General features: G+C 52.3%; 2 protein-coding genes across 3 annotated transcripts; both read right to left on the reverse strand.

Annotated features, from left to right (window-relative positions):
- Positions 1-1,160: 1,160 nt before the first annotated feature.
- LOC108923668 (trophoblast glycoprotein) lies at positions 1,161-6,543 on the reverse strand. 2 transcript variants are annotated; one of them, XM_029259876.1, is made up of 3 exons: positions 6,257-6,543; positions 5,675-6,147; positions 1,161-4,490 (listed from the first exon to the last, which is right to left on the reverse strand). In XM_029259876.1, the coding sequence occupies exons 2-3, from the start codon at positions 5,941-5,943 to the stop codon at positions 3,635-3,637; spliced, it is 1,125 nt and encodes a 374-aa protein (XP_029115709.1). In that variant the 5' UTR covers positions 5,944-6,147; positions 6,257-6,543; the 3' UTR covers positions 1,161-3,634. The 2 variants fall into 2 exon arrangements, with proteins under 2 accessions (XP_029115709.1, XP_029115708.1); XM_029259875.1 differs by having other exon boundaries at positions 5,675-6,507.
- Positions 6,544-9,429: 2,886 nt separating this feature from the next.
- LOC108923655 (transmembrane protein 222-like) lies at positions 9,430-15,540 on the reverse strand. The gene is made up of 6 exons (XM_029259878.1): positions 15,422-15,540; positions 13,084-13,168; positions 11,803-11,834; positions 11,595-11,691; positions 10,925-11,055; positions 9,430-10,712 (listed from the first exon to the last, which is right to left on the reverse strand). Exons 1-6 carry the CDS (start codon positions 15,538-15,540, stop codon positions 10,625-10,627), a joined length of 552 nt encoding a protein of 183 aa, XP_029115711.1. The 3' UTR covers positions 9,430-10,624.
- Between the last annotated feature and the right edge of the window lie 742 nt (positions 15,541-16,282).

Below are 16,282 nucleotides of genomic sequence, written 5' to 3' on the forward strand. Positions count from 1 at the left end.
GATCCTTTGTTCAGCGCTCTGTGTGAGAAGAGCTCTGAAAATAAAGTGAACTGAAAAATGTGAAACATTTTAAAAGTAACAAGAACAGAGCGACGGAAATGCCACAGTATTTTTTTTATTTTTTACAAACGTGCTTGAGTATAAGTAAAAATTCCAAATAGTGTGAAAAGTACAATTTCTGCAGAAATGTACTTAAGTGCAAGTAATGGGGTAAATGCGACTCGTTAGTTACCATGCAGTTGTCGTCAAAGGGAGCTGTTACAGAGTCGGCCCTGGCCACATGCTGCTGTCCTGCTCTGAGGTTCCCGAAGGTCTCGGGTCTTGATGAGAAGGTTGCTGAGCCCCAAGAACTTCATCACTCAGTGAAACCAGAGGAAGGAGAAATTCAGATGTGATTCATAACAATAAGTGTGCAAAGTCGGAACGTTTTTTGGAATCGGAGCATCTGCCGATCACCACTAGTCTCTTTAGACGCCGAAGCTGTTTTCCTCAGACTCGGACGTTTGCTGACGGACAGAAGCCGCCAAAGGGACGTGATTTAGACCACAGGAGATGTTCTCAGCACATTTACAGGTAAGTGATGAGCTGTCAACACTGTAAACAGCCCCGGGGCGACTTCAGACAGGAATGATCCAAACAGGACACCGAACGACCTCCAGAGGACATCACCCCAAAGTGTCACGTACCGACAGTCCTTGTACCTTCCCCTCTTCCTTACTCTGCGAGCTTTAGGAAGTTTCATTCGGCCACAACTGCTCAGAAGAGACAAAACCTCGCAGTTCTTGTCCCAAAGTTTCCCGAGGAGTTTAATCTGAGAGCTGTGCTCAAGGGCACTACAAAGCTCCCATTCCTTAACCACCCTCCAGACCCAGAGCAAAGGGAGTGCCACAAAAACACGGTGCAGAGAACCAGGGGGGCAAGAACTGCGAGAACTGCGAGACCTGGTACCATCAGCTGGTAACATTGTGCTTAGCGCTACTGCCTTTGGACCCCAAAGTCAAAGGTTCGACTCCCACCTCTAGCCGCGGTACCCTTGAGCAAGGTCCGTCCGTCCGTCCGAACCGCAAATTGCTCCAGTAAAATAACCCAGCTGTATAAATGGTGAATAATGGCAAGTTACTCTGGAGAAAAGTGTCAGATAAATGTAGACAAAGATCTACAGAAGAAAGCGTTTACAGAACTACAGAGCTCATGTTGTCCTTGTGGCCTGGAGTTCATTGGTCTCATGTGCAAACCTGTCCTCCACTGTGTCTGTTTACGGGACTCGTGTCACTACGCCGAGGGACAGCTGTGTCTGAATTGGAGGACGGCCAATCGGAGTGAATATTCATCATGATGCAGGCAGTCTGTCGGAGTGCAGACACGTGTGTGATGAGCGTGTTTGTGTTTGCCTTTGGACGCATCAAACTCTTGGACGCAGGAGCCTCTGTCCTTGAGACAAAGATGTTGTCCCCACACGTCTCGCATCAGCAGGGCTGCATAAACAGCTGTGCAAGAAACGTCCAGCTGTGGCCGAGTCACTGAACTGCACATAAGATGGAGAAAAGCGAAAGGATGCAAACTGTTTCCGTCCTTCATTCTGCGCTGAGGGCGGAGCTGCCGACTCTTTCCGGAGTTTTCTGGACAGACAACACACATTTGTTCCCTGGACATTGTTTTAAAACAAAGCAAACCGACGGGGTCTTTTAAAGTGTTTCGCTGAGAGTTGTGTGTGTCAAAACCTGCTGACTGACTTATTCCTTGACTCACTCACTCATTGATTGATTGATTGACTGATTGATTGATTGCTCAGTCGACTGACTGACTGACCCGTGACGCCACTTCCTAGAGCAAGCACTAGCAATGTTCAAAGCTACACTGTTGATCACACATCATATACATTCCTTACATATTCTTCTCTTTAAAAACATAGTAAAAAAAATTGCAACACAGAAGATGTTCATAAAAATGCACCTTTAGTGACTAGAAAATAACTACATTATTTGCTACATTCAAAAATGCATTTTGTTTGTCGCATTCCAGCATGCAAACACGACCTCTGCAATGCAACGCTACAAAGTTCCCATGAAGCCCCGCTGCAGCGATGCCACCGTGACCGTGGGCCGCAAACCAGCGACCAGCCCCAGTGGGCAAAGGACAGCGGTCCTTGGAGACGTGGGAAGCTGCAGAAGGTCCAGCTGGACGAGGACTTTGGAGCCCGATGTGGTTCCTTGAGCCAGAGCGTCAGAACGTCCCGAAGCACAAGGATCGACCTCCTCCGACTGGGAGGGACGAGGCCTCTGGGCCCCCGGGGGTCCCTCGTTCCCGTCGCCGTGGCCTTTCACTCCTGAGATGTTGAGGGGCGGAGGACTTGATGTGGAGACAGTGGACACTGAGGACCTCTTACTGTCACAACACACAGGACACACAGGACACACACACACACACACACACATCTCTGCATACAGTCTGTCTGCTTTGTTCACACCCTTCTCCAGCAGTGTATACATGGAGCTTTTTTACCATGTTTTAATAAGTTTTCCCTTCTTGTCTCCTACGCATGTTGCCATCCTGTGCAATACAGGTGTTTCGCGACACACAGTGGGAATCATCATGGCGCAGCGTCCCAGAACCCCAGTGAGGTTCAACACGAAGGGACTGAGAGACGGTCTCATGGTCTCCTCCGTCTCCTCCCTCCGGCATCTTCCATCTTCCCGACAGCGAGAGGGACGGGAGCTGATCTCGCCGAGACAAATCACCCCCTTTGTCCCAACGCGGCACCTAGATCTCCGGTGCTCCTCTTTTGGCGAGAACCATAAATCAGGGAACAACCGTTTCCATGGCAGCCGTTCCTCGCAAGTTTACCGTGGTACGCGTTCATTTTTATTCCCGCTTACAAGCAGCGCGCAAAAGATCTCCATCAGGAACTGCGAAGATGCTGACAAAACACTGGGAACCACAGGAAGTTTGACACAGAGCCTGGGTTCGACTCACGTTGTAGGAAGTGCTGACACAAAGCGCACTTCACCATCACTCAGGTCCCTCAGGATGGAAGAGCTTCAGCGACAGTCGAGTGTGAAACAGGAGAAGTGAAACATCTGTAGGATGGTCCTGCTCGGGGGGGGGTCCTTAAGTCCCAGGAACAGGGTGAGGCAAAGCTGTGCAAGGTGTTTCTGCCCAAACACCACAAACACTGGCCAGACATGTTTCTGCAGCCTCCAGAGCTCTGTGTGTGTGTGTGTGTGTGTGTGTGCGTTTCCTCACACACCAGCAGAACAACCACAGTACGCATGCCTACATCTCCTTGGCAATAACTCGATATTTACCCCACGCAAGGGTACAACAGCAGGGCCCCCAGCAGACTGGAGCAGTCGCTCGTCCCCTGGTGGGAAGGAGAGCGAGACCAAGGCACGGTGCGGGAGCATCTGGAGAAGCTCAAACGCCACCAAGGAGGAGAACGCGGTAAGTCCGCGGTAAAGCCGGAACGTGTCCGGAGCGTCACTGGAAAACAAGGCGACTAGCAGGCAAAGGGCAGGCAGCATGCATCTACAGGAGGTTATGGGTATGAATACTTATACAGCGTGTGGCAGGTTTGTCTCGCGGCAGGAAATCGCCCACAAAGAGAAGGAGGACCGTCATGCCGAGCGTGGGGCCATCACAGATCTCCGGACGTGGAGACGTGGCCGAGGCGCGGGTCCGAGTCCATCTCGTAGCGGTAGTGGTAGCCCTCGAGCACGTCCCTGCAGGCGTCTCGCGTGTCCACGATCCACTTCTTGATACCCCTGCGGTTGAGGTAGAGCACAAAGAGGAAGACCACGCCCACGAAGCCCAGCACCACGCCCAGGAAGGCGTAGGAGGTCTGCAGCGCCAGGGCGGTGCCCTCCCCCACCGGGCCGTCGTGGCACGCCAGGCTCCGTCCCCCCAGGGCCCGCACGGAGGCGTCGCGCAGCGCCGGGGGCGAGGCGCAGGTCAGCAGCTCGGAGTCGTCCACGCGGGCGCGCGAGCTGTTGAGCCAGGCGGCGAAGTCCTCCAGCTCGCAGGAACAGGCGTACGGGTTCCCGGCCAGCAGGAGGCGCACCGCGGCCGGCCGTTCCAACTCCTGCAGGCCCTCCTCCCGAAACGTCCGGAACGCGTTCAGGGTCAGGTCCAGTTTCTCGAGGCGCTCGGGGCCCGCGAACGTGCCGTTGTGCAGCGCCACCAGAGAGTTGTTGGCCAGCAGGAGGCGCCGCAGGCCGGGCAGGTGCGCGAACATGCCGGGGGGCAGGAGCACCAGGCGGTTGGACGAGAGGTCGAGGCCGAGGAGGCCCCCCAGGCCCCCCCAGCGCAGCGCCGTGGCCAGGTCCACGACGGCCGAGTGGTTGTAGAGCGCCCGGCTCAGGTTGAGCTCGCGCAGCGACCCGCCGGGCACGGACAGCGCCTCCGGGTGGATCAGCGCCAGCTCGTTGTGGCTCAGGTCCAGGGATCGGAGGCTGCGCAGCGGGGAGAAGGCCTGCGACTGCACCTCGGCGATCCTGGGGGGGGGGGGGGGCACCGACACACACACGCACGATAAGCGGTTACACGCGAAGCTCGTGTCGCTCTGCAGCCAGAGGGCGGGATTGGACCCCACAGACTGCAGGTTCCATACCTTCCAGGGCACCGAGTTATTTTTCACTGAAATGCCCTCTGAGGAAAGGAATGAATGCTGTGGCTCCAGGTGCAAACTGTATCACAGTTTGTCTCTCAGCTCATGGACTCCTTACTCTGTTTACTCTGTTTTCCCACGACCCCCAATTTTTATTGATTCATTTATTTATTTATTTCCCATGGTATTTTCTTATTTATGTCTTAGTTTATGCATTCATTTTTCCTCAAGGGACAATACTGAAAACAGAAATAGATGCCACAATAAGACCCCCCCCCCCAGATTCCCAGTTCACTCTGTACACTGCGGTATTTCTCCCATTCCAATACTATATTGTACAAGTTCACACTTCCTTATTGTAATGTGTATTATGGCACATGGGCCCAGCTCAGTGTCGCTCATTTTTCCAGTTACTGAGTGAATGTTTGTCACTGTAAGATTTGTTATGGAGCTACTTTTACACTGTTTTACACTAAATTTACACACTTTTTTGCACTGGAGCGATTTTAGATTCTTTAGTTACACATTATTAATTATAAATGGCTACACTATTATACGTATGTCACATGTAATAATATACATACTGTACATTCGGTAACAGTGTAGCCGGTCCTCCACACCCCCCCCCAGCAAACCCACTGAGCCACTTTGTCACCGAAATGGAAACGGCTTAAATGCCAAAACACGGCGAAAATACCCGTTCCTGAGTCAAGGTGAACGAGTAAATCACTGTAAAGTTACCAGTAACTCCTGAGTAGAGTACCTACCGAGTACGGAGCTCCTCTGGCTACACGCCAGTGTTGACAGTCAGACTAGTTATCAACATTATACAGCTGGGTAATTTTACCACATCGCTGTACTACTGTATTCGTTCAGGGCACCAAAGCAGAGCCAGGGCGGCTCTTTTGAACCCAGGACTAACGTTCGGGTCACCGAAGGGCCCTAAGGCTTACCACCCCAGCGCGTGCTCGTGGGGGCTGGGGGGTGGCTTCAGCGCAGGGACACCACGGAGCAGCCCGCAGCGCTGAGCGCAGGCGCGCCCCCGAGCGTCACGTGTCTCAGGTGTCTCACCTGTTGTTGCTCAGGGACAGCGTGCTCACGTTCTCGAGGCCCCTGAAGGACTCGGGTCCGACTCTGCGGATCGAGTTGCCCGTGATGAAGAGGTTCCTCGTGTAGCCGGGGACCCCCGCGGGCACCTCCCGCAGCTCCTTGGACAGGCATTTCACGGTGAGCGCGGCTTCCGAGCACTCGCACCCGGGGGGGCAGGAGGAGGCGCGCAGCCCGGGAGCGCGCATCAGCACCGCGGCCACAGACAGCGCCAGAACCGGGACGCGGAGCATCGTGGTGGTGGTGGAGGAGGAGGAGGAGGAGCAGAAGAAGAAGAGCACGAGCTCCACGTGGATCCAGCAGGTCCGGAGCGGAGTGAGACGCGCGCTCAGCCAAGTGTCCAGCTGGGTGCGCGGCAGAGGAGGGCAGACGTCAGACGCCGGCCGGGGGTGAGAAATAATCCAGCAGGAGGAGGAGAGAGAGAGAGGGAGAGCTGGCTGATGAAAAGAAAATCAAGAGTCACTGTGTGTAGGACAGGGAGGCCAGAGTTTTCCACGCACCGTGTGTGACTCTGTCACAGCGGACACACTGAGAGTCCAGGCGAACCTCGAGTCGTCGTCGAGGTCTCCTCCTCCTGGCTTCGCGCGGCGAACTTTCTTTCGCTCCCTCCGGATGGAACAAGTTGTCCGCACCTGGTGTCCTGTTGGTCTCCTCTCTCTCTCTCTCTGGGCTCTTCGGTGGTTTCCTCGCTCCTCCTCAATCGGTCAATGTTCTCCTCCGTGGCTGCTGCTCACGCTCCGTCTCCGTCTCCGTATTTTACACGCGCGAAAGCCACTCGCCCCTCCGCTCGCGGGTCCCACGCGTGAGACAATGGAATGAGAGCCGAGAGCCGCCCGATCGGGAAGGGTGGGGTGGGGGAGGGGGGGCGTGTTCAACGAGGACCACCTTTCTTAAAGGAGCACGAGTGACCAGCGCACCCCGCCCTGAACTGAAGAAGCAGTACAGCAGAGGCAAAAAGCGTTTACGTACCTGTTACACACTCAGAACACTGATACATCGATACACTGTTACACAAATACTTTTATTGAACATCATTGATACAGTGTATGTATCAGTGAGTGTTGAAGAGATCAAAGGGAAGTGACATCTCCGTATCCAGGATGAATTATAAGACACAGGTTCCCATGTGGTCACGTGGCAAAGGATGGTGGACCTTCACGAGAAGGTAACAGTCGGGTGAGCTGCACAGCCACAGGGATACTGCAATTTTACAGCTCTTCACGCTGTTTTTCCTGCACTTCGGGCTCTTCATATTGGTCCACATGTCTGAAACCAGTCTGTTCAAAATTCAACCCTTTCTCAGCCCCCTTTTATTACTCCTTTACTGTGCCCTTCCTTGACTTGTACCCTGTTTTACTACCCCCTTCCCTGCCTCCTCTCCCATTATTGCCCCCGTTCCCCCTCAAACCCTCCACTTTTACTACCTTATAAAAGACGTTCAGAGTTCAGGTACAATCCGTCACGCCCATACGCACACATGCACCCACAGAGTCACACACTCCCGCCTCTCACACACAGCCTTTGCTCTCCCCGGGGAGCCGCAGAAGAAGAGGAAAGTGGTCAAACAGCTCAGAGATGTGACAACGATGTGTAAAGCTGGAGGGTCAGAGAGACAGAGACAACTGGAAAGACCTGCTGTAATTAACCCCCTCGCCCCTCTTCCTGTCTGACGATGCAAATGAGGATGGTGGAGGGGTGCCTGGTCACAAAGACCTGCCTGTTGTGTGGTGGCTTCATTTATGGACAAGTAATGAAGAGTATGATCTCAGCAGATGCAAAAACAACTATTTTAATTTTAGCTAATTATTACAATGTACACACTTGTGTCAGAGCCGGATTATTCACTATCGTGCAGCGTCGTCCGTCCGTGGATTTTCACAAGTGCAATAATCTTAGGAGCGACTGTATGGTTCATGCAACACCATGTACAAATGAAGATACGGTACACACATACACACGCAATACAAGATATCCTGAGCGGGAAGTTCGTGGTTGGTGAAGACCTGCACTGTGGTTAAACGGGGTTCACCACGGTACATGAGTGTGCTTTGGTCCTGAGGAACGTGCTAAGAAGCACAACAGCATTCGGATGAGCGGGTTGTGGGCGGCGGGTCGCACCCAGGCCTCCAAGCCCGAGGGGGTCGGACGCACGTGCGCATGCGAACACATGGCAATGCCTCTTGGGAAAGACGTTGGAGGATCTCAACCCCCCACCCCTTGGAGCAAAGCAGCACAACAAACATCATCTCTAACCTGGAACTATGGATCCTCAGACAGCAGCTCTATAATAACCAACATGAACACACACACACACATTGTCATCCACACACATTGTTGTGATCTATCTAGGAGGAACAGAAATAGCAGCTCAATGGATGCGTAACTCCCCCCCCCCCGAACTCAGGTGTGACTTGTCTCTTTGTGTCTCGTCTAATAAGCCCTCGTAGCAGCAGCGCAGGACTCGAACCCCTCTGCAGTGCATCATTTATAAACACCAGTAGCTGGGTCAACGCAGTGGCATTGCTCAACCAGGTGTACGTGTGAGAGCGCGTGTGTGTGGAGGTCAGGTGCACACCTGGCTGTAAATGACCGGACACTACAGGTGAATCGCAGTGAAACCAGACTATTTGTGCATTTGAACCTCCATTAAATCCATCCATCCATCCATCCATCCATCTTCATTAATTACTAGACCTGATGAGGGTTGCAAGGGTCTGGAGCCTATACCACAATCACTGGGGGCAAGTCTGGAGAGCGGGTACACCCTGGACTGGATGTCACTCCTCATGTAATTTCATTAGAAAAACTCTTTACAAAAGCAGTGAAATAACCTTCTCACAGAAATAAGAACAGCAATACAGTTATTACACCATGGTAAGTCACCTAGGACACAGGCATCAGCTAAATAATAATAATAATTATCATCCCTTAACAACTTTGCTGACCCTTCTCAGTATTCTAGGTTTTCTTAGATTAACCTAAATATCTTTCAATGGAATAAAAATAATGATTCATCAGCACATTATTTACTTAATGACACCAACAGCAGGACAAGGTACAGTGAATATAAATATTTTAATATTTTATTTAATACACCAATGACATGAGGATAACAGCAGCTTTTATAATACTTACCACTACTTCATTTTAAAATAACTGAACACGTGTATGAAAAAGAGTCGCAGTGTGATGTTGATGCAGAGATTTAGATCATTACACCGATTTACCCAGTTATACAACAGGGTCATTTTTACTGTGTCGCTTCAGGGTAAAGACCTTGACCAAGGGTACTACAGCAGGGCGTGGGATTTGAACTCGGCTCCTTCAGGTGGAAGACAGCAGCTCCAACAGCTACAGGACCTGCTGCCATGTTTCCTCTGGCATTAAGTAAATGTGTTTAAGTATTTTCTATTCGGGGGGTGCGGTGGCGCAGTGGGTTAGCCTGGGTCCTACTCTCCGGTGGGTCTGGGGTTTGAGTCCCGCCTGGGGTGCCTTGTGACAGACTGCCGTCCTGTCCTGGGTGTGTCCCCTCCAGCCTTGTGCCCTGCGTTCCCGGGTTAGGCTCCGGCTCCCGCAACCCCATATGGGGCAAGCGGTTCAGACAACGTGTGTGTGTTTTCTATTTATGCCGTTTAAAACTTTTATTTAGCGAACAAGGAACCTGAAAATATATGTTTAAATTCCAAAGGGTATTTTTATTTATATGAGCTGTATCTGGGATTTTCACAGACACTACACAGAGAGTCAGTCGAGGGACGTGTGTATTATTGATCGCTACTTGGTGGTAGAAGCAGCTCTGGAGTTACAAACAAAACAAGTTACAAACAGATTTGCGCTCCTACTTGTGTTCATCAGCTGAGGAACCATTTTTACTTGGAAACACCACAGTATCTGATAATGCCGTGTGGTAAAGATAATATTCAGAGTGTAGCTGCAGCATCACTTTGTCCCGACGTTCTGCCCCTTCCCCACGTTTCAGTCACTTTCTCCACTAATTCACATGTGTCTCGTTGGTCTGACGACGAAGCGCAGTATTTGCCCACATGGACTCAAACCTATGCTCTCATTTTGCGTTTTGTTCCACTACTTTTTCGACATCCGTCTCCTGAGCTGGAATTCCAGAGAATAGGGCCTCCAAGTTGCCGCCCCCCGCGGAGGACTTTTCCATCTCACATGTTTGCAGCTTATCTCCAGAGCAACCCTGTAAGAGGATTGGAGCCCCCCACCGGCACCGGAGGGCCTTTGATGGGCGCCGAGGCCAGGCGTCGGGACAATGCGCCCCACAGCAGGGGGTGGGGGGTTTCATCTCCAGCATGGAGGGGGGCGATTCCTGCACAGACACCTTGACAACTCATCTCTCAGTGGGGTCTCGCCTTGGAAGGGGAGTTCCTGTGAGTCCAGGGGGGCACCGGTCCAAAAAGGCCCCGGTTCTGACTTCCACAGCGGCCCAGCAGGGGCGGCACGTTGTGGTGTAACCGGGTGTGGTCAAGGGCCAATGCGTCTCCAACGTTTCCTCCATCGGAAAACAGGCAGGACACACACTGCTCTTGAGCTCAGATGCTGAAGTGAACAGAGAAGAGCAAAGTAAAAACGGAGTATACTCTGATGTGTAGGAGAAGGGAAAAGACCTTTTTCAGACCCTGAGATCATTTTGCAGAAAGAGCCAGAAACAAAGTGCATCACTGGACCCAGAACCCAGGTTCTCAGTGAAGTTTCCGGAGAAGATCCATCCAGAGAACATCGTTCAAATGCTGCTGCTGCAGTGTGAAGCTCAGGTGCAGAAACAGAGATACTGATGTGCAGAGGCTGCTGTTGGGGAACTTCTGTGGTTCCAGACCCTCTTTTTTCTGTGACTAAGATCCAAGGTTCTAACTGACGATGCCATCCAGGGCCTTCTGTAAAGGCCTCGAACCGTTACCTCACGCTGAGGACCACAGTTGCCGTGACGATGACCACGCAGAGCAGCACGAAGGGCAGCCAAGTTTTCAGAAGAGCGACCCAGCTGTGGGACGGGGATGGAGGAAGGGGGGAGGAGGGGAGAAGATGGGTTAGGAGGGTAAATCAGGTTGCAGAAGGGGTGGAGAGGGAGCTGGAGAAGATGATTGTGGAAACAACCCTAATCCATTCGTCACACACAAGAGATAGTCCTGAGCTGGGACACACACACCCTGTGGACATGAAGAGGGAGGCGGAACCACCAGCACTTGCTCTCACCTGATGTGTTTGCTGTGGATGAAGGAGAGCAGACAAAGGTTCACCATGTTCCACGAGGTGCTGCTGTCATAGTGCATCAGATTGAGCGCCATGGCAACGTGGGAGTGGCAGTTGTCACAGCACAGGTTGTGCTAAAGAGGAGTGATGGACAGAGCAGGACAGAGGGAGGGACACAGAGATGTCAATGTTTAACGCAGAAGATGGTCAAAGGACCTGGTCCCCCTACAGACCAGCAAGAGGGCTGCGCTCCTGCACTCTGGACACTGGTCCCACTCACAGGGTTAAAAAAATCAAAGGTCTGTCAGAATGTGATCCAATGAGCTCCCTGCATCCCTCAGAGCTGCTGAATCCCTCACACTTCCAAAAAAGGTCTCGAACCCATCTCTTTCAGAGTCACTTTTCTCCTGACCCCTCAGAAACCATCCCACAGAGCTTGTCCTTCGGCACCTGCGAGTCCCTCTCTCCCTATTGTCCTGTGCGTTGTGGCAGCAGCGTGTGAAACACGGACACAACTTGGGCTTCAAAAGTCACGTCGATGGTCTAAGGTCCTGCTCTGCTCTTGATGCGCTTTCGTTCACTCTGAGCTTTTCCTTCCTCTGAATTAAAAGTGACCCCCAACTCCCCCCCCCCCAGCCCACCCCACCCCACCCAACCCAACGCCGCGCCGCACCATCCTGCGCTTGTACTCCTCCGAGGCGTCGAACACGGCCGCGTCCCACACGTCCGAGCTGCTGCTGTCCACCTTGGACACGTCCAGCTTCCAGTACCTGTGAGTTGCAGAAAGGAGACGGTGGCAACAGTGTAGCAGTGTGTGTGTGTGTGTGTGTGTGTGTGTGTGTGTGTGTGTGTGTGTGTGCGCGGTGAGCTGGCGGACCTACCTGGTGGGCTTCCCAAAGGCCATATCATCCTCCTGTAAGACAAATGTGGGTCAGCGGCTCCTTCATGTGTTTACGTGTTCTTTAGAGTAACACGGCGGCCAAGGCATCAGGCAACAGCAGGACAGCTAACCAGCTGTGTGTTTTTCGCGTGTGTGCGTACGTGTGTCAATGTCAATGAACTGAGAGTGTCGTGTGTTTCACAGTATGAGAGGTGTCCTCTGGCTTCTCGATGAGGGTCAGATTTCACAGCACAACGTGTGTGTGTGTGTGTGTGTGTGTGTGTGTGTGTGTGCGTGCGTGTGCGTGTAATTGCAATGCTAGTGTGTGTTGAGTGGATGTGGACCGAGGGTCTCGGGTTCGACTCATCGCCATTAACGTGCGACTGTCTTTCGGGAGGGAGAGTCCTGCTGGATTGCGCCTGTCTTCACCTCACGCTTTGACGCTTCTCTTTGGACTCATAACGGAAACGAAACAGAACAGTTACAGTAAATTTCCCACTGAAATGTCAGGAAGCAGCCGGTCGGTAGCAGCGCCGCGCCGGAGCGGGGGCTCGTGGGAATTGCGGCTGCGGGTCACGGCAGACGGAGAGCCGCGCGGAGGAGGGCGGGGGACACGGCGCCCACAGGGGACGGCCGTTAGAGCCGTGGGCCTGAGCCGCGTGCGTCTCCACATCGATGCGTCCCGTCCTCTAGGGTATATATTAGTGCACGGCGCACACACACCGCGCAGCACACACACCGCGAGCGCATCTGTGGACTCAGCGCCTCCACACACTCCTGACCGAGAGAAACTTTTATGAACTCTCGGCGAGTCGCCGATCCTCCGAAGTCGCTCGGAGCGTCTGGGACAATTTCACCGCTGCGGGGAGGACCTCGGTCAAGGGTACGAGGGGGGGCTTCAACCGGCAGCATTCGAAAACTGTGCACAGAGCCGCAGTAAAGAAAGCACTTTGCGGTAATATTTCTATTACCTGTGAGCTACTTTACAATTAAGACTCTTCTGAAATGTCGCCTGCTGTTCTGCCGATCCCATAAACACGCGCGGCAGCGCCTCTCGTGTTACTGATCGCCGACCCCCCAGGAAGAGCAGACGGGAGCTGTAACAGTGCGGAAGTGAGTTGGACTCAGGTGGTGCCACACTGCTGCTCTTTACCGCCACCTGCTGGAGCTCAAGTGTCCAGCACCAGCAATCTGCCATGAACTGGGTGGACCTTGAGGGGTCCGGGGGAGTTCCTTCACCGCAGAAGCGTTTGTGGAAGTGGGCCGGGGGGGGCACACTCACAGACACCAGGTAGGGCCCGGCGAAGTCCCGGATCACCCCCGAGGACGTGCAGATGCCCATGTGTCCAATGAAGGGGAAGAGCCACCTGCACAGAGGAGAGGACAGTGGGTAGAGAGCGGGGGACAGCGAGCGTTGAGTCCTGTCCTCCGCGTGTTCATGCGTCACATCTCCGCTACACTGAGACGGCGGTTATGAACCATTTTCACAGAATCAGGGAAGGTCACGAGACGCACAAAGTGCCGCAAGCCCGTCGTGGCGTCTCCGCTGTCCCGAGGACTTGCGGACACGGGACGTCGGCGGGGAGGCCGAGAAGACGGGGAGCGGCCTCCTGTTCCACCAGGAGCGTGCGTCCGTCGCACAGCTCATACGTGTGCTACGACAGGGAAGATGCCGCACGTGGAAGAAACAGTCATTTGTACTTATTTGACCAAACACATTTTCACACAGAGGGAACATTCAGTTCTGGCGTTTTACTCATTTATTGTGTCCCTCGGTGTGTGAATTTTCCTTCATTCATAACTGCGTCTGCAACGCTTCAATGAACGCACATCGCAGACCATCGGACCGTTCAGCCCAGCCTGCATTACAGCGCAGAATTGCACACAGCTTGTGCCAGGAGAGAGAGGGTGTGTGTGTGTGTGTGTGTGTGTGTGTGTGTGTGTTTCAATGCCCTCAGATCATTACCCAGACGAGCTCCTTTAAGTGGGTCACACAAGAATCTGTCAGACGTGATAATCGATGAGTGCGAATGAATCTCACCGGTGTCCTTGTTCAGAGCAGTGTGAGTACTGTGTTGTCAGGTGTAAAACAGAGTAAAGTGGAGAAGGGTCAGGTCCTGGACGTGACCCAGGAGTGCCGATCTGGGACGGTCCACTGAACCGCAAACAGCGGACATTACCTGATCTAGACAAGGACTGTCTGGCATTGTGGGCGGGGCTTATATCTGCTCCAATTAAGCTTTCTGTAAATGTGGTATTTTAGTGTAAAAAGTGTACAGTCTTCAAGAGTTTGTCATGTGTAAACAGTTTGTTACATCGTGCAATGAAATTCTTACTCTGAATCCTCTCAGCAGCCTATGACATAAATTGTAAGGACATAAGGAAAGAAAAACACAAGGCATAAATCACAAATTTACAAAAATGACTATTAGTGCAAAAATCAAAGAAACAAAGTTCTATACGTATATAAAGTGCGCAGTGCGTAATGTAATCATACATGTGCAAAGTCCTGCAGAGGTAGATTGTGTCTATTCGCAGTTGAGGGGTGGGGGTGTGTATTTGTGTACGCAAGATATGCGGAGGTAGTCTGTGGTCTCTGATGTTACTGGCGTTGTGGATGTGGATGTGTGTGTAGGAGGGATGGGGGGGGTAGTTGAGACCTCTCAGGCTCAGAGGGTGAACTGTGTCTGCCGTGATGGGTGGAGAGGCAGTGGATGAGTGTCGTTCACAAGCCTAATGGCCTGTGGGTAAAAACTGTTTTTCGACCTTGAGGTTCTGGCTCTAACACTCCTGCAGCGTCCGCCTGATGGTAAGGGTGTGAAAAGGCTGAGCTGGGGATGACTGTTGTCCTTGATGATGTTAATGGCTCTCCTGATGGTAAGGATGTTCCAGTGATGGTTTGAGCAGCTTTCACCACTTGCTGTCGTGCCTTATGATCCTGTACTGTGCAGCTTCCAAACCACACTGTGATAGAGCAGGCTCTGAGTGAATGCGTCCACAGCGAGACGTCCCAGGGGAGACCCCCCGTGCCAGACCGCGCAGGGGAGCATACGACACGGACACAATGCGGGCTTTCAGCGGGACACGGAAACACGGAATGCCTGCAAAAAAGCAGCTCTTTGTTGAAGAGCATCTCACTGGCTTCTCGTTCCTTCTGCACCGTGGCCATCCAGGAACCTCAAGAACTGGGTCCATCTGAGGAACCACGTCCATTTGAGGAATCATTTGAGGTATAATGCGCTGTATGTGGAACTCCCAGGAGAAACAAAAGCACCACGCAAAGAGCAGGTCCGACCAATCCATAAACAGATCCAAAAAACCAAGACCATCCAATCAAACCAAGAGCAGATCGAAACAAACCAAGAACATCCGACCAAAGAGCTGTTTGGACCAAACCAAAAGCAGATGCAAAAAACCAAGAAGAGATCCAAAAAAACCAAGAGCAGACCCAAACAAACCTAGAACATCCAACCAAACCATGAGCAGATCCAAACAAACCAAGAACATCCAACCAACCAAAGAGCTGTTTGGACCAAACCAAAAGCAGATGCAAAAAAACCAAGAGCACATCGAGATGGAGCAGAACGGTGCCTGAAGAAGCCACGTTCGGCAGAACTCACGAGAGCAGGGGGATGGGCGTCCACACGACGCAGAAGGGGTAGCGGCTCGCCGAGGGGTCGATCTTCTCCAGGCCTCTGGTCAGACTGCTCAGAGAGTCCACTTCACACACATCCGCCATCGCTGCTCGCTGGTGGTGAACAGAGTGTGTGTGTCTACAGCTGCACAGGACCACGGAGTGTGTGGAGTGCCCCCTGCAGACAGGAAGTGCTGCAGCCCTAATCTGTGCTCATGGGCGTTCCGTTCTTCAACGTGTGCGTTTTACAGCTCTTTTGTCGAGCAGACGATGTTTTTCATATCGAAATTGTTCAACACAACACAACACAACACGGCACACTTTGTACTTATGGATCATTCTGGTCTGAAGACAAACTCGCAACACCTGCAGTACTTCACAGCGCGGTAACACCTGGGTTCACACACGGCTTCACAGTAGGAGGCTTTTCCTCTCTGGTGTACAGACAAGCAGACGGCAGGTGGAGTCGTATTTATATATTGGCTGTTACTTTTGGGACCTGAAGGTTCTGGCTTCAAATCTCTCCTCCTGCTGTAGTATGTGGTCAAAGAACATATTGTGAAATAATATAGTAACGACGACCCTGTTGTATAATCAGGTCAAAATCCCCGTGAGCAGCTCAGTGTCCAGGCTTCACACTGTAACTCACCTGAGAACATGGTTCCTAATCATCAAGATGTGCTTTAAAGCAGAAGGCAGTTGGTTCAAGTCCCAGGAGGGAACCTTCGGTTGTGCTTCTCAGTCACACCAGTACTGGTAAAATCAAATAAAGTTAGTGTTGAGTCCAACACGAACACACACCCGGAACCAAATAATGAATAATCATGTCCAGTAAAAATATGTGCTA

The sequence above is a fragment of the Scleropages formosus genome, chromosome 18 (assembly GCF_900964775.1).
Source record: "Scleropages formosus chromosome 18, fSclFor1.1, whole genome shotgun sequence".
NCBI classification, from domain to species: Eukaryota; Metazoa; Chordata; class Actinopteri; order Osteoglossiformes; family Osteoglossidae; genus Scleropages; species Scleropages formosus.